This window comes from Aquarana catesbeiana, linkage group LG02 (assembly GCF_042186555.1).
Source record: "Aquarana catesbeiana isolate 2022-GZ linkage group LG02, ASM4218655v1, whole genome shotgun sequence".
In the NCBI taxonomy this organism is placed as follows: Eukaryota; Metazoa; Chordata; class Amphibia; order Anura; family Ranidae; genus Aquarana; species Aquarana catesbeiana.
Genome location: NC_133325.1, coordinates 311108337 through 311126430, shown reverse-complemented (window position 1 = coordinate 311126430; position 18094 = coordinate 311108337). Strand labels below are relative to the sequence as shown.

At 41.6% G+C, this 18094-nt stretch overlaps 1 protein-coding gene and 1 long non-coding RNA gene across 3 annotated transcripts in view; both read right to left on the bottom strand.

The window, feature by feature from the left end:
- Positions 1-18094, bottom strand: part of LOC141127856 (uncharacterized) — a 574076-nt gene that overhangs the window by 14162 nt on the left and 541820 nt on the right. The gene's annotated exons all lie outside the window — the stretch shown is intronic.
- LOC141127849 (MIT domain-containing protein 1-like) overlaps positions 4273-18094 on the bottom strand; it is a 107552-nt gene continuing 93730 nt past the window's right edge. Inside the window, exons 5-7 of one of the 2 annotated variants that reach the window (XM_073614690.1) lie at positions 16693-16808; positions 7965-8025; positions 4273-6331 (exon numbers count right to left, since the gene is read on the bottom strand). In XM_073614690.1, coding sequence (XP_073470791.1) covers positions 6236-6331; positions 7965-8025; positions 16693-16808 — 273 coding nt within the window. In that variant the 3' untranslated portion in view covers positions 4273-6235. Of the gene's footprint in view, positions 6332-7964; positions 8026-16692; positions 16812-18094 lie in introns of both variants that reach the window. The other variant, XM_073614689.1, reaches the window with a different exon arrangement.

The following is an 18094-nucleotide window of genomic DNA, read 5'->3' as shown; positions in this document are numbered from 1 at the left end:
CGGACTAGCACACAGACGAGCGGATTTCGGGGTCTGTCGTAGTTACGACGTAAAGATTTGAAGCATGTTTCAAAGCTAAAGTCCGTCGGATTTGAGGCTGAAAAAGTCTGCTGAAAGTCCGGAGAAGCCCACACACGATCGGATTACCAGCCAGCTTTAGTCCGTCGGCGTCCGTTGGACTTTTGTAGACGAAAAGTCCGACCGTGTGTAAGCCCCATTACAGTATTTGTAGCTGCTGACTTTCAATTTTTTTTTCCCCAGGCGGCACACTGCTTTAAGTGTTAGCTGGAGTTCAGCTTCAATTTGTTGGTGTATTTACATCTGCTAGTACATCTAACACTTCCCCCCCCCGATTGACAATGCTGCTGTCTGCTGTGCCCATTCATCAGAGTAGGGGCACTCCAATTCAGGTGGTACGTTACTGGCCAGATCCCCAGGTGAAAACAAAGGGGAAAAAACCTAAAAGAAGAAATTACCACATCTAATGATTTTTGGGTCTGCGAAGAGGCTGAGTGGGCGGTCACCGGCTCCAGGAACCACCCAGCTGTGCAGCCACAAAAAGGCTGGGAGAGCAGTGCGGGGATTCAGGAACAGCCCAGAATTTGTTGACCCCTGGCAAATCGTCATTTGACCCCCGGGGAGGTCCCAACCCCCGGGTTGAGAACCACTGCTCTAGTGGCTGGAGGAAAATCCGCAGTCACATGAGTAAGAGTACATAGCATGATTAAACGGCACACTGCTCCCAGTGGCCACCGGGAGAACGGACAGTCAGATTACTCTTTTTTTTAAAAGAGAAACTGCAAACAAATGCAGTACCATTCCTGCTGCAGGACTCTGAACATAACAAGAGTCCAATCTTCACCCATCACGGCGAGCTTTGTCATAAAAGACCTTCAGAGACTGGGTCTCCCTTAATCTGGTGTCCCCTCCCCTGGACCTGTATAGCACCCTGCAGGAAAGCACCTTGGTCAGAACAAACACTGCACAGGTTTCCATTACGCAGGATCCAGCGCCGTAAGGCTGCATTACAGGCAAAACCTCAAGGAGTCCTTCCCATGAGGCTCGGGTACCATCCATTTTAGCCTTCATGCCATCCGAATGGATCCGATCATAACACCCTTTTACTGGGACATCATTAAGTTTTAAAGAGCTTCAAAGAGCTATGACCATCACCTTCAAGACACTGGTGAAAAAAACTGAGGTACTTCCTGTATGGGAGGGGTTATATGGGGGGAACATTCTTTCTATTGGTTGCCAGTGTCCAATTACATAAAGGTAGCGTATAACCCAGATAGTCATTATTATGGTGCTCTGTGTCCAGTGATGTACGATAACGAAATACTGATTTCCATGTTTGAAGCAATCAAGCAAACATTTCTAAGCTGGTCAACAAACCAGGTTATGAAAAGTAATCATCCACATGATCAAATGTGTAATCCATGGAGATTCAAATGCTCAAATATCCAGCATACCGTATATATAAAATGATTAGATATCTTAAAAAGAACATGTCATGTTAAATATGGGAGCGGTCAGTGCTTTATGAAAGCACATTGAGCCCTGGTTCACACTGGTGCGATTTGACATGTCAAATCACATGTCAAAACGGTGGCAACGGCACCATCCTAATTGGTGCGACGCCGCATTTGTGGCGCGGCACTGATTTCAAAAAGTCGTTTCTGTACTACTTTTTGTGATTTCAGGTTGCAATTTCCATTGACATCTGTGCAGAAACCCACATAGATGTCTGTGAAATCGCCGCTGAAATTAGGACTGACATGCGGGAGTGAAATCGTGGGAGTTCAGCTAAACTCGCATGGCTTCATTCCCGCAGCTCAATGTGAACCTGGGCTCCCTCCTTTCCTAATCTTCTTTCCTAATTGTCAAGTCACTAATCTCTAGCAGAGGAATAGAGAAAAAGAGAAAAAGTAAAAGTATGCTTTAAAGTGAACCTGTTAGCAACAGGTTAATTTTAATGTCCCCCTCCTTTGCCTCACAATTAAGATATCAAAATTAAAAAAAAAAAAACCCTTCCAACGCTCAGTCCTGTGAAAGCTCGGAGCAATGGAAAGAAAGAAATGGCTGCATATCCAGAACTCCTGGTTGCCTTTTTATTGATCAAAAGGATAACTACAAATACACCAACAAATGGTCACGTAGATGCGTTTCACACATACATCTTGTGCTTCATCATTACTGGTAATGATCAATAAAAAGGCAACTGGGAGTTCTGGATGTGCAGCCATTTCTTTCTTCTTTCCAAGTTTCCCACGGAGGTGGGCTGGGGCTGGCACTCCATGAGACTCCTTAGTCTCTCATCAAACACCTTGAGCAGCGACTTCTTCTCTTGTATAAAAGCTTGGAGCAACTTAGGGCTTATACAGAGGTTCCTTTTTATCCGCAAAAGAAAAGACAAGCTTATAGGGTTGAATTACTGAAGGCAAACAGACTTCACTTTGTAAGTAAATCGCATGAGAGCAAAAAAGCGGTTTTTGCTTTTTTAATTTTCCTTGCACATGATTGGGTATTCTTTGCAAAGTGAATTTTTACCACATTCACTAAGCTCTGGGGGACATTCTCTTGTAAATTGCAATTGCCCTTGCAAAGTGAACAGCTTATTTGCATTTTCTAGGCACATGATATTGTCTTTTTTAAACCATAATGGCCAATTTTTATACAATATAACTTCTTTTTGTCACAAGTGCTTAAGCAGCATACAACTGGGAAAGAGTATGCGAATAATGTAGCTCCACGGGCAAAGTTTTACAAAAGAAATCGATACTGAAGTCTATGCTGTTGGCATCTAACATTAATACTCCACAATACATAAACAAATTATGAAACAAATTAGCAAAAATACATTTGTGTGTTGTACTTTTCTTTATTAAAAATATCATTACATATAAAAATACAGTAATAACATTCTCAATATGAGAACACAGAGAGTAAAGAGATATGTATATAATTCATCAAATTATAGAAAAGCTCTGTATGCATACCTTTCACTTCCACATATGTATTTAGTGACAGAGTTGTAGGATATGGTATTCTGTGTTCCAAAGTGACCAAATACAATACAAATGCTAATCATACACAGGCCAGTATTTGGATAAATGTAACTAGCTGTCAATCACAGAAATAAGTGAACAGGTCAAGGCAACAAACTATCAACAGTTTCTTTCAAAGTCCTAAAACAATCAAAGCTATGGGTGGCAAGTTACCTTGATCTATGACATCAACCGCTGGTGGCTACATATAGCTGTGTGTACGGGCAGCATAAGATTGGATACTCAATGACTCTTTGTTCTACCACACATTTCACAGAATGCCTACAGTGTATTTTTGTCACTTTTTAGGCAGCTAGTAAGCATTTAAAAAGCAGTCTGAAAGCATCTCAAATGCTAACTACATAATGAGAAAATGGCACACACTCAAGAAGCAATAGAATAATCATTCTAAATGTTTGAAAACTGCTTAACCACTCACACTGTGATAAACGGGAGCTGATAGCAATGGCAGGCTGTGAGACCCACACCGGGATCATCATCATTCAAACCTGTGCAGTAAGCAGATGGCAAGCTTCCCAGCTACATGCTGAACACTTATGAACACCATCTACTAGCAGCAGTCTTCAGGCTAATCTCAACACACAATTTCTGATCATGCAACTGCAAGATTAAAAAATAGGAACAGTCACTGACAAATCCAAACTCCAATAAAAAAACAAACAAAACATCACTTCAGGATTTAAATGTTATGCTCCACAGATATTTTCTGCCTTACTGTTCACAGGTGTCTTCCCTGTGCACAATTTATGCTTCTCCTTCTTTCCATCATAATGTTAATGCTATCCTTTCCTTCATAATCATGTTAATGATATCCAACATTTAAAGTGTATGCTACCCCAACATTTCACATTCCTCATATGTGTCTGTGTTATCCTGTACTTGTATGACAAAGTATTCTTTTCTCTTTGCTTTTCTTTCTTTTGTGTGAAATACCTGGTGATCCTGCCAGTCCCCTGCTTTACTATTTCAAAGTGCTCATGCCACTTATTGAAGTACATCTATCCCAGAATGGTCAGTTTTCTTCTTTGTATTCTACCTGTGCACAGCCTGCCTGTACTCCAATGGTCAGACTTCTGCTGACACGCCCCCTGCACAAGTAAGATCACTGTACGTCAGTTTCTTTGCCTCCTACTGACATACCACCCTGCAGTCTTCACCCTTACTTCTCTAGGCCCCTTATGTAGTTTAGAACAGAGGCCATGTGATCACATATTTAAAAAAAAAAAATAATAATAATAAAGTATTTATAATGTGTGTATGAATAACTTTTTTTTTTTTAGAAACTAAAGGTCATTGGATAGGCACACAAGCAAGCAATGTGCATTTTCATATAGACAGGATCAGCAGTGTGGTTTGCCCACATCCAATTCGCATGACAAGAGTGACTGTGACCAGCCCTCAATGGAGCCAGTTCACACAGCTCCGGATGGCCAAGGCCCGCATTGGAAAAGGGTCCGCATGTGCATCTTCTGGTCTGTTTCAGGTGCAAATTCAGCCAAAATTTCGGACCTGAAATCGCACCTGAAAAGGAGAACAGGGACCCTCTGCTGTGAGCTGTGGCCGCAGCCAGTGTGGACCCAGCCTTACTGAGTGCCTGTAGGAATTCTATGAAATATGTGATTGCCACATTTATGCACCCTCAGTAACCTCTCCTTCCTCAGTCTTAAAAATGAAAGGGACAGGAGTACTATTACAGAACGTGCTCTCCCATCCTGTAAGCCATCTCCCAGTGCTAGAGTGACAATGGAAAAGACCCTTGATTGTCCCACACTACTCCCTCTCCCTTGTAGAGTCCTGTTATGCAGAAAAATAATAGAGGCGCCTGTCTGCCTGGAGTTTTTGGTATTTGTCCTGCTAACAGTGCATAGTGTACAATAAGTAAAAGGTTTTTCCTGTACTGATTTTCTGCTGGGGGGGACAAATAGTTCTGAATGTAAACGTAATGAGGATTTAGAGGTATGACATCACAAGTAGTGAAGATGCAGTGTGGCATCATAATAGTCTGTGTACGAGTAAAGATACGACCAATCATTTCTAACAATCATACAATATCATAGTTGGGGATGATTTTGTTACTTCAAATAATGACTTCCAGATTAGTCGTGACTTCCCGACAACAGAATATCCACTAAAGCATGGGTGTTACTCGTTTATGATATCACCATTCATCATTATTTATGATGTACTCTGTTGCACACCCTTCTAAATTGCATCTATAAACATTTCTCCAAAATCCTGCATTAAAAGTTTCTAGTAGCTTAACCCATAGAAAGGATATGATTACAGTAAGCAGTTTTATACTGTGTGGGGATATAGCACAAATAAATCAATCTATGTATATGTGCTCCAATAACAGTCCAAAATCAGCAATATAAAATTGTTGCAAATATTACAACACTTTAATTGGCAAATTATAGATGGAACTTTAGACAGCCCAATTTTATGCTACTTAAAAATCTTCACTGCATTACCCTTATTAGCATTTATCTCCTGGGGTAAGCAATAATGAAGATAATGTTCATTCATTTTTTTTTTTTTTTTTTAAACTCAGCATGGTGTCACCCTCCTTGGTGTCTAGGGATTTCTGCTGTTTAAGGAATAATTGTTATTTCCACAGATATTAAGCGCAAATGATAGTAATAGAATAATAGCTGCCTGATACAGATACAAAACTAAATAGTTATCTCAAGTTATCATTTAACAGATCTTGCAACAATTATACGCTACTATATGCTGGGAAAGTACCAAAAGGAAGTGCATCATATTTTATCTCAAACACATCACATCATGAAGTGTATAAAGTAAAGCGCAAGAACACATGCCAAGTAAGAAAAGCTGTGTTTGCATGCTTCCATATAACATCATATAAATTACTTATCAATAAACACAATTTTATAAATAAAATATAAAGGCATAAAACACAGGTATGGTTTCCCTTATAAAACAGATTACGTTGAATGAATGTTCAGTATACTAATACAGCAACAAAAGCAGCAAAATGATAAATATTGGTTCTTCCAACATGGATAGTTTTTGTGCCCCAAAGCACACTTACACCCTTGATGGTCCCTGGATTCGGTTTCAGTACTGAAAAACAAGATATACCAAACTTTCCTACCACTCCAAAGCTACTTAGAACACCTCTTTAAAAGTTGTATAGACTTTAGTCACGTTTTTCTTGTGTGATTGTTGTGGAAGATATCGACTGATGTTTCGTAGCAGGGCCGCAAGTCGTAGTCACAGGAGCCAATAGAAAAACGACTCTAAAAATACAGGGCAAACAGCAGACTATTTTGTTATATAGTTAACTATGTTAAAGTGGATGTAAACCCCACTCATAAAATTTGAGCTGGGCGCATATGTCTCCAGTGTTTTCTTATCACTCTTCAAAGCCCTAAGTCCCGTGGCTTTCTCCTGCTCTGTTCATCTGTTATCAGCAAACCTTCTGACAAGTTCTCTGTCAACTTTGATAAAACCAGGCTTAATTTTGTGTCAGAGTGGTTGCTATAAATAGATTAGCAGAGAGCTGGTCTATTCATAGCACAGCTCTGAAAGTATCTTCCTATGTGGAGGGGGGTGTGTGCCTTTCCTCCAATCAGCTGTCTCTCGGTGTAAGCAAAGAATACACACCCAGTGCTGAATGAGGAAGTGAAAATTCTAATAGGATGTGCACTTTCTAAACAGTATATAAAGCTGAAGACAGCTGATATACAAGTAAAACATATGTAGGGAGATTTGTTTCATCTCTGTGTATCATGAGGCTGTTCACTTCACTGGGTATATGTGAGGGTTTACATCCATTTTAAATACTTACATAACATGACAAGATACAAGTTAAAAGGTGAAGATCTAAATTTGAATACACACACAGCAGCCAAAAATGAAATAAACGTGAAAATACCTATAATTTAATAGTTAGTTATTTTGAATTTTACTGATTTTCTTTCTTTTTTTCAGATTTTCAAATTTTCGAATTTCGAAAATCCATAAATTCAAAAATCTGAAAAAAAGAAAGAAAATCCGAAATTCCAAATTTCCGAAAAAAGCAAAAAAACTAAAACAAATTTTTTTGTCAGTGCACATGTCTAATTTCTAAGGTACTGATCCAAGGACTGTCATCCTTTTGGCCACTTCACTATTTACAAAGTCACTAACTTGGAAAAAAAGATGTGCATGTTTCAACCATGAATATGCAAGCTTATTCAAGGTCAGAGACTCACTAATTAGTCATGCAGGGATAAAGAGGGACTGTTAGTAATGGCAACCTTCATACTCCTATTCTGAACAGTCAATTTTCTTCTGTTCCAGCAACATCCCAACTAAAAGATAATCTCTTACAAATCATGTTACTCTTAAAGAGGAAGTAAACTCTTATGGGTTTTTCTTCCTTTTTAGTTCCGTGCAAAGTAAAAGCATAATGTGCTTACAAAGCCCGCAATGTCCTCGGTGGAGGCCGCATCCATCTGTGCCCCTCTTCCTTCCGGGGCCACGGACTCCGGCTCTGTGACTGTCCGGAGTTCGTGACATCACAAGCGCGGGGGAGCTGCCAGTAACGGCACTCGCTAGTGAAGCAACGGCACGGAGGGCCATTTAACAGTGCATGTGCCAATGACATCATTGGCGCACTACAAGGTAAATATCACCTAAACAGCGCACGTTTAGGAGATATTTACTATACCTATAGGTAAGCCTTATTATAGGATTACCTATAGGTACAACTTCCGCATTGGGGGTATACAACCTCTTTAAGGCAAGAATTAGTTAAATGGGTGAATCTTACAAATATCACGAGTGTCAAAGAAAGGTTTCTGCAAAATAAAAAATTGGTGATGGACTTTTTAATCAAACGTTTTTTCCTCATTGGTTCATTCACTATGGAAATGTTAATGTCCTTACCTGAGGTTTCTTAAAATAGTCAAGACCTCGACCAATTTTAATCAACCAGCCGTTGTTAAATCTATCACAAAAGAAAAACAGAAATACATTTTACAAAATAAGAAATACAGAGCATACATATTGAAAATCAATTAATTCTACCACGAACATGGTTTTAATTTCTTGTGGAAAAAATAAATAAAATAAAAAATCAGCCTCAGTCCTGGTTTTCTATAAACTATAGCTGGATGCCCATCCAAACAAAAAAACAATGGCCAAAAGCTTTCATACACAACAGGTTACAGCTGTTGACAAAGAACAGGAACCATCACCTTACTATGTCCTATGCTGCAATCAGCTTCATTATACGCCAGTGATGAAGAAAAAGTAATCACAAGGTTTGTAAGTTTCAGTACAGAGTAGTTTCAGTTTTCTACTACACTCCACAACACCACACCACACCAGAGAGATGTATCAGAAATATTCTTTAAGGCTGAGCTATACCCTGAAACCAGGGCCCACTTTAACCTTGTGTAACGATGTCTCATGAAACTAAATAGAAAACTAGTGCACCTATGGAAAGTTCAAGGAAAACACAAGTATCAAAATACCACCCTTAATAGATGGGACTAGTTCGGAGTTTACCTGACAGCAGTATAGACAAAATCACTGTTAGCCCATTCCTCCTATGTCGATTCTAAAACTCAGAAGTCCTCTTATAAATTTTTATTGAGATGGTATAGGGTTCCAGACAGACTGCCTTGCATATATCCAACAAGATCAGGACTCTGTAAGAAAGGTTGTGGGCAGAGGTGTACCATTTTACACCTGTGGTGGGCTCTTCCTATTCTCCGACCTTTCTGGGTGGATGTCCGTAACCTAATTATCAGGGTGACTCAGCATCAGATAGCGGACAACCCACTTTCTATGCTATTTCATTCCAAGCCATTGGAAGTCTTTGGTAGTCCTTACAGTTAGAGAATGGCTACTGAAGGTGCAGGATATAATGGATGCTGAGGAGTGGAGGCACCAATTTACTGATAACTATATCAAGTTCTAGAATATTTGGGCTTTGTGGATAGATTTCGCCTCCTGACATGTATAAACAATTAATACAGCTATTATCTGCGTTTACTCAGACAAGTGTCGATCCTATCGCTTTTTATTGTAGGATTGGTCAACCAGGGAACAGCTAGAATGTACATTGTTTTTGTTCCTATTACTAGTTTGTTCTGGGAGCTGGGAGGGCTATTTTGCTCTCCCTACTCCCCTTTGTGATGTATCTTCCTCCATCTTTCTTTCCCTGGCTCCCTATCCCCTATTCCCTTACCCTCGATATTAAATTCCCTATGGCTGGTCCTATAATTTAAGGTCTGCTTCCAGCATTGTTTTGCAAGTTTTATAATGATAAAAATCCTTTCATTCAGATTGCATGCCTTTAGAAGAATTGTATAACAGATGGTTCGGAAGTCTTATGTCGGGAATGTTTGTACTGTCTTATCTTGTTGGAAAAGCAAAAAATAGGATTTTTATAACAGCTTACCTGTAAAATCCTTTTCTTGGAGTATATCATGGGACACAAAGCCTTAAGTAATTACTGAATGGGTTATAGCCTACCGTCAGGTGTTGACGCTGGTAAACACTAATTAAGGAAGTTTACTCCCCTATATAACCCCTCCTCCTTCCAGGAGCACATCAGTTTTTGTAGCAAAGCAATATACTTGTATCCCAAAAAAGAGGGGAGGGACCTTTGTGTCCCATGATGTACTCCAAGAAAAGGATTTTACAGTTAAGCTGTAATAAGAATCCTATTGTCTTTATCGTACACCATGGGACACAGAGCCTTTAGTAATTACTTAATGGGACATCCCATAGCAATGCCACATGAGGGGTGGGAGAAAACAACCTGCAGGGTACACCCAGACTTGAGGATTTATACATCTGCTTACAGCACACTGCACCCGAAGGCGATACCTTCATACCTCCTTACATCCACCTGATAAAATTTTGTGAATTTATGCACTGAAGACCAAGTTGCGGCCTTACAGATCTGATCCATGGAGGCCTGATGACGCACTGCCCAAGAAGCACTAAACGACCTGGTAGAATACGCCTTAACTTGAAATGGGGGAATTTGACCCCTTAACTACTTCAGCCCCCGAAGGATTTACCCCCTTCCTGACCAGAGCACTTTTTGCGATTCGGCACTGCGTCGCTCTAACTGAAAATTGCGCGGTTGTGCGACGTGGCTCCCAAACAAAATTGACGTTCTTTTTTTCCCACAGACAGAGCTTTCTTTTGGTGGTATTTGATCACCTCTGCGATTTTTATTTTTTGCGCTATAAACAAAAAAATAGCGACAATTTTGAAAAAAAAAACGCATTATTTTTTACTTTTTGCGATAATAAATATCCCCAAAAAATATATATAAAACAATTTTTTTTGCTCAGTTTAGGCCGATACTTACTCTTCCACATATTTTTGGTAAAAAAAAAAAAAAAAAAAAAAAAAACGCAATAAGGGTTTGATTGGTTTGCGCAAAAGTTATAGCGTCTACAAAATAGGTGATAGTTTTATGGCATTTTTATTGATATTTTTTTTTTTTTTTTACTAGTTATGGCGGCGATCAGCAATTTTTATCGTGACTGCGACATTATGGTGGACACATTGGACACTTTTGGCGTGATTTTGGGACCATTCACATTTATACAGTGATCAGTGCAATAAAAATTGCATTGATTACTGTGTAAATGTGACTGACAGTGAAGGGGTTAACCACTAGGTGGCGCTGTAGGGATTAAGTGTGTCTTAGGAAGTGATTCTAACTGTGGGGGGGGGGGGGTGTGACACTACACTGATCACTGCTCCTGATTACAGGGAGCTGTGATCAGTGACAGTGTCATTAGGCAGAATGGGGAGATGCTTGTTTACATTAGCATCTCCCCGTTCTTCCTCACTGTGAGACGATCGCGGGTATCCCCTCGCGACCACGGTCACGGAGAGCTCCCGGCAGGTGGGCGTGCGCGCGCCCGCAAGCCGCCTCTTAAAGGGCCACGTACACGTACCTTAATCTGCCTGTACGTGCCCTACTGCCGCAGTATATCTGCGTGAGGCGGTCAAATCATAAGTTTGAATTATCACTTGCCGAATCCACTTAGCACCAGTGGATTTCGACACTGCCTGTCCCTTCTTAGGACCCTCCGGCAGAATAAATAAGACATCAGTCTTACGAATCTGAGCAGTTTTCTTTAAATAGATTTTCACTGCTCTCACCACATCAAGACAAAGTAGTGACTTTTCTTCCCTGGAACATGGTTTTGAAAAAACAATGGCAGGACAATATCCTGGTTCAGGTAAAAACCTGAAATAACTTTTGGCAAAAAGCCTGGACGAGGGCGTAACACCACTCTGTCCTCATGAAAGATAAAATATGGCTCTTTACAAGAAAGAGCAGCCAATTCTGAAACCCTCCTTGCTGAGGATATAGCAACCAAAAATACCAACTTCCTTGTCAGAAGGACCAGGGGAATATGTTGTATTGGTTCAAATGGCTGTTTTTGTAACACAGACAAAACTAAGTTTAAGTCCCAAGGGTTCAAGGGAGGTTTGACGGGCAGATTAAGCCGCGTCACCCCTTGTATAAAGCCCCGGACTAAAGAATGAGTAGCAAGTGGTCTTTGAAATAAGACCGATAAAGCTGAGACTTGGCCTTTAATAGTACTCAAGGCCAATTTCATTTCTACCCCTAATTGCAGAAAGGCAAGAATTCTGCCTAGGATATATGTCCCAGGGTGCCAAGCCTTGGATTCACACCAGGAAACGCAAACCTTCCGGACTCTAATATATAGTTCTGGAAGCTGGCCTCCTAGCATTAGACAGGGTAGAGATAACTGACCCGGAAGACCCAAGTTTCTTTAGAATGTGGGTTTCAATAGCCAAGCCGTTAAATTTAGAGACCGTAAGGAAAGATGGAATATCGGTCCCTGAGAGAGCAGATATGGCCATAGTGGGAGGGACCATGGGCCCTCCACTGCCATCTTTATGATTTTTGTGTACCATGACCTTCTGGGCCATGCTGGTGCTACCAGAATTGTCGGCTTTCTTTCCAGCTTGATCCTGCAAAGAAGTCGAGGCAGCAACTGAATGGGGGGGGGGAGGATGCATAGATCAGTGAAAACTGATCCCATGGGGTCACTAACGCATCTGTTCCGCATGCGAATGGATCCCTTGTTCTGGCCACAAAGTTGACCAACTTCGTGTTGAACCTGGATGCTAGAAGATCCACGTCCGGAGTCCCCCATCTTTGACAAACAGCCCAAAATAGGTAGGGGTGAAGAGACCATTCCCCTGGGAATAACTGCTGGCGACTTAAGTAGTCTGCCTGCCAATTCTCTGTTCATGGAACATTCCTTTCTGCCCAAGTTAGAATATGGTTCACCTCTCTCTGCACTGAGAGACTTTTGGTGCCCCCTTGGTGATTGATATAGGCCACAGCTGTGGCATTGTCGGATTGAATCCTGACAGGACAATCCCATAACCTGACAATCCAGGCCTTTAGAGCCAGGCGTACTGCCCGAATTTCTAGGATATTGATGGGCAAGCGTCTTTCAGTACTTGACCACTGTCCTTGGACAGTTGTCTTTTCTAGTACTGCTCCTCAGCCTGAAAGGCTGGTATCCGTCGTTACCACTTTCCAGATGACTGGTCTGAAGGATTTTCCTTTCAGCAGATTCTGGGTTAATAACCACCAAGTGAGGCTTTGGGCCACTCTTGGGGACAGCCGCATTGGCGAGTCTAAAGTTTGAATTGTTTTGTTCCAAGCAGACAGGATACTGTTTTGCAACAGTCTTGAAGGGAACTGGGCATAGGGAACTGCTTTGAATGAAGCTACCATGGTTCCTGAAGAGGCGAATGGAGGGATTGCCAATTGACCTGACCCTCCGCACCAGTTCTCTTATGGAGTTGATTTTTGCCTAAGGCAAGAACACCCTTTCCTGGGCTGTATCTATGATCAGACCCAAATACTCCAGCCATCTTAGCGGTATTAAGGAAGATTTCTCTATGTTGAGAATCCAACCCAAACTTTTCAGATAGTTGGTTGTAGTGCGTACGCTTTGCACCAGACGAGTCGCTGATTGATCTATAAGTAATAGATCATCTAGGTACGCTACGATTGTTATGCCCTGTGCCCTTAACCTGGCTAGAGGTGGGGCCTGCACTTTGGGCTAGCCACAGCACCTCTGGTGTTCACCAAAGGGCAGGGCTACAATTCGAAAATGCTGCTGTTCTAACTCGAACAGCAGAAACTTTTGATGAGCAGGAAAGAAACTACCGACCTGATTGTCTCCATGCGAAAGGAGTGGATCTTCAGGAATTGATTAGGTTTCTTAGATCTAGAATGGGTCTGACATCTCTACTTGGCTTTGGTACCATGAAAAGGTTTGAATAAAATCCCAGACCTTGCTCTTCCCAGACCTTGCTCTTTTGTGGGTATCTGTATGATCACCCCTTGAGATATTAATCGGTCTAGTGCCTGAAAATTGCAGAAGTCTCCCCCCCCACCTTGGTGAGGGGGGTTGCCTCTTCATGATGAGGCTTTAGGATTCTGTTTTGCAGATTTCCTACCCCAGGGATTCTTTTGAGCCTGGGTCTGACCCTGTGCCCTTCCTTGAGTCTGACGACGGAGGCAGTCGCCACTGCCTAGAGGCGGAAGCCCCTGGCACAGGGGAAAGAGTCAGTTTAAATGCAGGGCGTTTATATTTTCTTTTGACTGGTAAAAAGGTACTTTTCCCAGCAGAAATTATCTTGATATATTCATCCAAGTCTTCTCAAAATAGTCACTCCCCATGAAAGGGGAACCCAGTTAGGAGGTTTTTATATGGTGTTTCAGCTGACCAATTTTTCAACTACAGGATTCTGCGCATATGTACAAGCATAAGCGTGAGGCAGGATGCCTGGTGAATAGAGTCTTTGATGGCATCTATGGCAAAACATAATGCCTTAGGTAGTTCAGCCAAATCTTGAGCTTGTTGTGTAGGAAGCTCTCTAAGGGCCTGTTTGAATTGGTCCTTTAGAGATTGGTAGACGCCTATCGTGGCGACTGCGGGCTGCAGACTTTAGCAGGGATTCCAACTTCTTATCTGTTGGATCTTTAAGTATCTGTGCATTGTCTACAGGACAAGTTAATTTATTATTCACATTGGGAATTGCAGCGTCAATTGCTGATACTTTCCATTTTTTGGAGAATTTCTCCTCCAGAGGATAGAGAATTGAGAACCTCTTAGGAGGGAGAAAATGTTTATCCGGTTTATCCCATTCTGAAAAAATAAGCTGTTCAAGTAATGCGTGCGCAGGAAACGCATGTAAAGGATGGTAAGGTTTTACGGAACATAAGGAAGAGGCCACGTTTTCATGAGTCTCTGTTAGAGGCAGCATGAAAGAGGAACGAACCATCTCTGTAAAGAGTTTGTATCAGCAATTTTTCAGATTGAGACGCTGAAAAAGGTTTATCTACCGTTGTTTCCTCAGTAGAAGAATCGTCGGTAAGCTCTTCTTGATTGATTGAGGGTAGAACCTCATCGTGTGCCCACTGTTCCCCTTGTAAAGCTGAAGTGGGGGGAGGGGGACCTAGTACGTTTCCTATCCATTTGAATGGAGGATATGATTAAAGCCGCTAGTCTTTCTTCCACACCCTGGAGTGAGGAGGAAAGGGTTTCTTCAGTCACGTATGCAGATGCTGAGATGCGAGAGGCAACTGCACCAACAAATTGCTCTAATGGCTCACCCTGAGTTGCCATGATTGGTAACTCAGGCGAGGAAGACAGCGTGGAAATACAGCTTGAAATCCCAATGCCTGAGGGTGAAACCTTTACTCTTTTGGCTTTTGTGGTGTCTTTTTTGGCAGGCATAGTCCTAAGTACAAAAACAGAGGCAACCCAAACGTGTCCCACAGTTCGTGTGTCCCTGTGTGCAGGCAGCTTGTTTCCTCATCAGCAGAGGAGAGACTGACACAGCTGTATTTATCTGCTATTAGCCTGCCGTTCATCAGTGGACGTCTCATAGCGCCCGCGTTAGGCCCCGCCCCCTCCCCAGACCAACATAAGGGGGGGAGGGGCGGCGGAGCCTCCTGCAGTGAGGCACAGACCTGTGTAAAAAAATACAGCCACAGTAACCAACTTTCAGTGGTATAATAACAGAACCCTCCGTCTCCCCCACGGCGGGGGGAGGGGGGGGTTAAAGCGCTGCTGTCCCCCTAACCCTCTGGTCCCATCAGGGGAAGAAAATAGACATTTTTTGCAGCTTTTCCTACCTTGCAAAAATCTTCTTCCACATGCTGTTCAGCCAGGCATGGAACTGAACAAACAGTGAGACAACAGAGTAAGGTATGTGCATAGATTCCATCTAGTGGAGATTTTAAGGCATGACAACATTTTTCCTTCAATGAAAGAAATGTATAGATGTTTTTAACATCTAAGTCTCTCTTTCCTTCCCTTGTCCTCGCCACAAAATTTTGCTGATTTAACAGAAAATCCAGCTTTCACCCATCACGGCGGGTTACATTTAACAAACCTTCAAGGACTGGGTCCGTTAAAGGGGGTCCAACTGCCTTGGGCCTTGTATAGCACCCCACAACAGGAAGCTTGAGGTAATGTAACAAGACCTAAGCCCTGGGTTCCTGGGGTCCAGCCCTACTAAGAGAGGCATTACAGGCAAAACCTTGTGTTTCGGATACGAGGTCCCAGGTATCATCCATTCTAGGCCTCAGTGGCACTTCTGGATGGATCTGGTTTCTTTTTATGGAGGAATTAAAATCCAGCATGGATGCCTCCTGGAGCTCCTCAGAGCACTTCTTCACTCGTGACCAACATCTTAGACACCGGCGAAAAAATTGGAAGGAGGAGGGGTTATATAGGGGAGTAAACTTCCTTAATTAGGGTTTACCAGTGTCAACACCTGATGGTAGGCTATAACCCATTAAGTAATTACTTAAGGCTCTGTGTCCCATGATGTACAATAAAGAAATATTTTTACAAAAAAAAAAAACGACCTTAGTGACTAAGCTAAAGGCACTCATTAGGTAGTAGACGACAGCATAAGCACATATATGACATACAAAGTTTGAATAAAGTAAATAATCTTAACAAAAAAAGATCACTCCTTTTCATTCAAAAAGTAATGGCCACTCATTACAAAAATGAAATACAATCCTCTTGTGACTGCTACTACTAGTACATTAAAATTAGCACATACTATCGTGGAATGGCAACGATTCAAGAGACGCTTAGCAGTTGGTGCTATAACCAGTGGCAGGGTGCGTTTTGTTTAATTTATTTTAATGGGAAACCACTGATTGGGACAAGGGGAGGGCTGTATAATGAAAGTAAATGTTATTTTTTTTTGACCCTTACAGACCCCCTGAAACCCATCCATTAGCGATCCACGGGCCCTAGGTTAAGAAAACCCTGCCTTAGAGCATTAAGATTGTGTCTGGGATGCTTCCGAGTGCCTTTTGAGTTGCTTCTGATCTGTGCGCAAATATTCAAACCACACCAATGTTCCTTTGCATGGGGAGACTTGTATGGAGCCTTTGTACACCAAATGCTGCAATAAATACTAAAACGTATGTTAGAACCTAAGGTGTCAGGAAAATATTAAATGCCAGCCGATACTAAATAGCGAGGATTCTGGAAATGCAACAGTACTTTGTATCAATACCAGTAAGCAAGACAGATTTAGGTTAGTTGTCTACCTGATCTCCCGGTCGTGGATGGATGGGGAAAAGCTGAACTCTAATATAACACCATAATCCAAAAGGGAGATTTGTATCTCTTGCAGAATGCACATCTGTTGATCTTTCCCATTTTCCTGCTTCAAATAAAACAGTTAGAAAACGTGACATGTTTTAAGCGTAAACAAAAATAAATCTGATAAAAATAGAAACTATAATGTTTTTAATATACACAACACAATGCTTTACAACAAACACAAACAGATATGTAAACAGCCTCTGCTTAAGGAACTTGGAAGAACCATCAAATTAGTTCTGTCTTCAGCACCTAGTGTAGGCAAACAAGTACACTGCTGTTATCTGAATCATACAAAAAAAAATATAGCCCTTTATTTCTATACACAGCAAGAACATACAAATGTGCACTTGAAGTTCTCTTACACTATCCCTATCATCTATCAAGACAACAGCGTAAAAATAATAAAAACAAATCTGCTACCTAGGTGTCTTGTTTATCACTTCCTTTCTATAGCCATACTAAGTCAATATGCACATCCTGACATAATATTTACATTTTATGGATATTATGCAATTCCTTTTGTATTAAGTTAGTAATGCTACCCCACAAATGGGCAACAACACAATCCATTCACCCTTTTGGCGACTCTAGTTTTTAATTTGTGGTGTTTTGTAACATGTATAAGTCATACAACTTTTGTGAATGCACTATCCATTTTGAATATTTATTTAATAATTATACGGAGATGCACAAAACATCTGTGCATCCCCATGCAGGCAAACATGGCCCTCGCACCAACGTATGCTTAAGTATACCCCTGTAAACGAGGCCTAACTGTCCAGCATGTAACAAAACTAAATGTGAGTTTTGGGTGGAAATAAGCTTACTCTTATATAGCAGAGGCATACCAGAAATAGAAATACGGTTAGACCTCATGTTTTATTTGGGAGCAGGCAAGTACGTCACACACTTGTATAGGTGAATTGGGCTTTATTTTAGAACATACAGTGGTTAGGAAGCATTATGATTTGTAGAAATACGCTCTCATTGGCCCGGCCACACTAAGCTGCTGAAATTATCATGTAATTGGTTCCTGCTCCTTTTTAACGTTACTCTCTAAAGTGTTAATTTTTTAAGATAAGAATGAACATCTCATTGATTAGTACAAGGGTAGGCAACCCCCGGCACTGGTGCCGCAAGCGACACGCAAAGCCTCTTTTGCCGGCACTCGACTCCCTCCCCATCAGCAGAGCCGCGCAGGGAAGTGTCAGTGAGACACTAATGCATTCCAATTTCAGAATTCTCCACACCGCACCTGCACTGAGGGGGGAGGCACTGTGCCCACACACATTGTAAAAGATGGGAAACATTGTTTGGTTCTAACTGTAGCTGCGATCGTCAGCT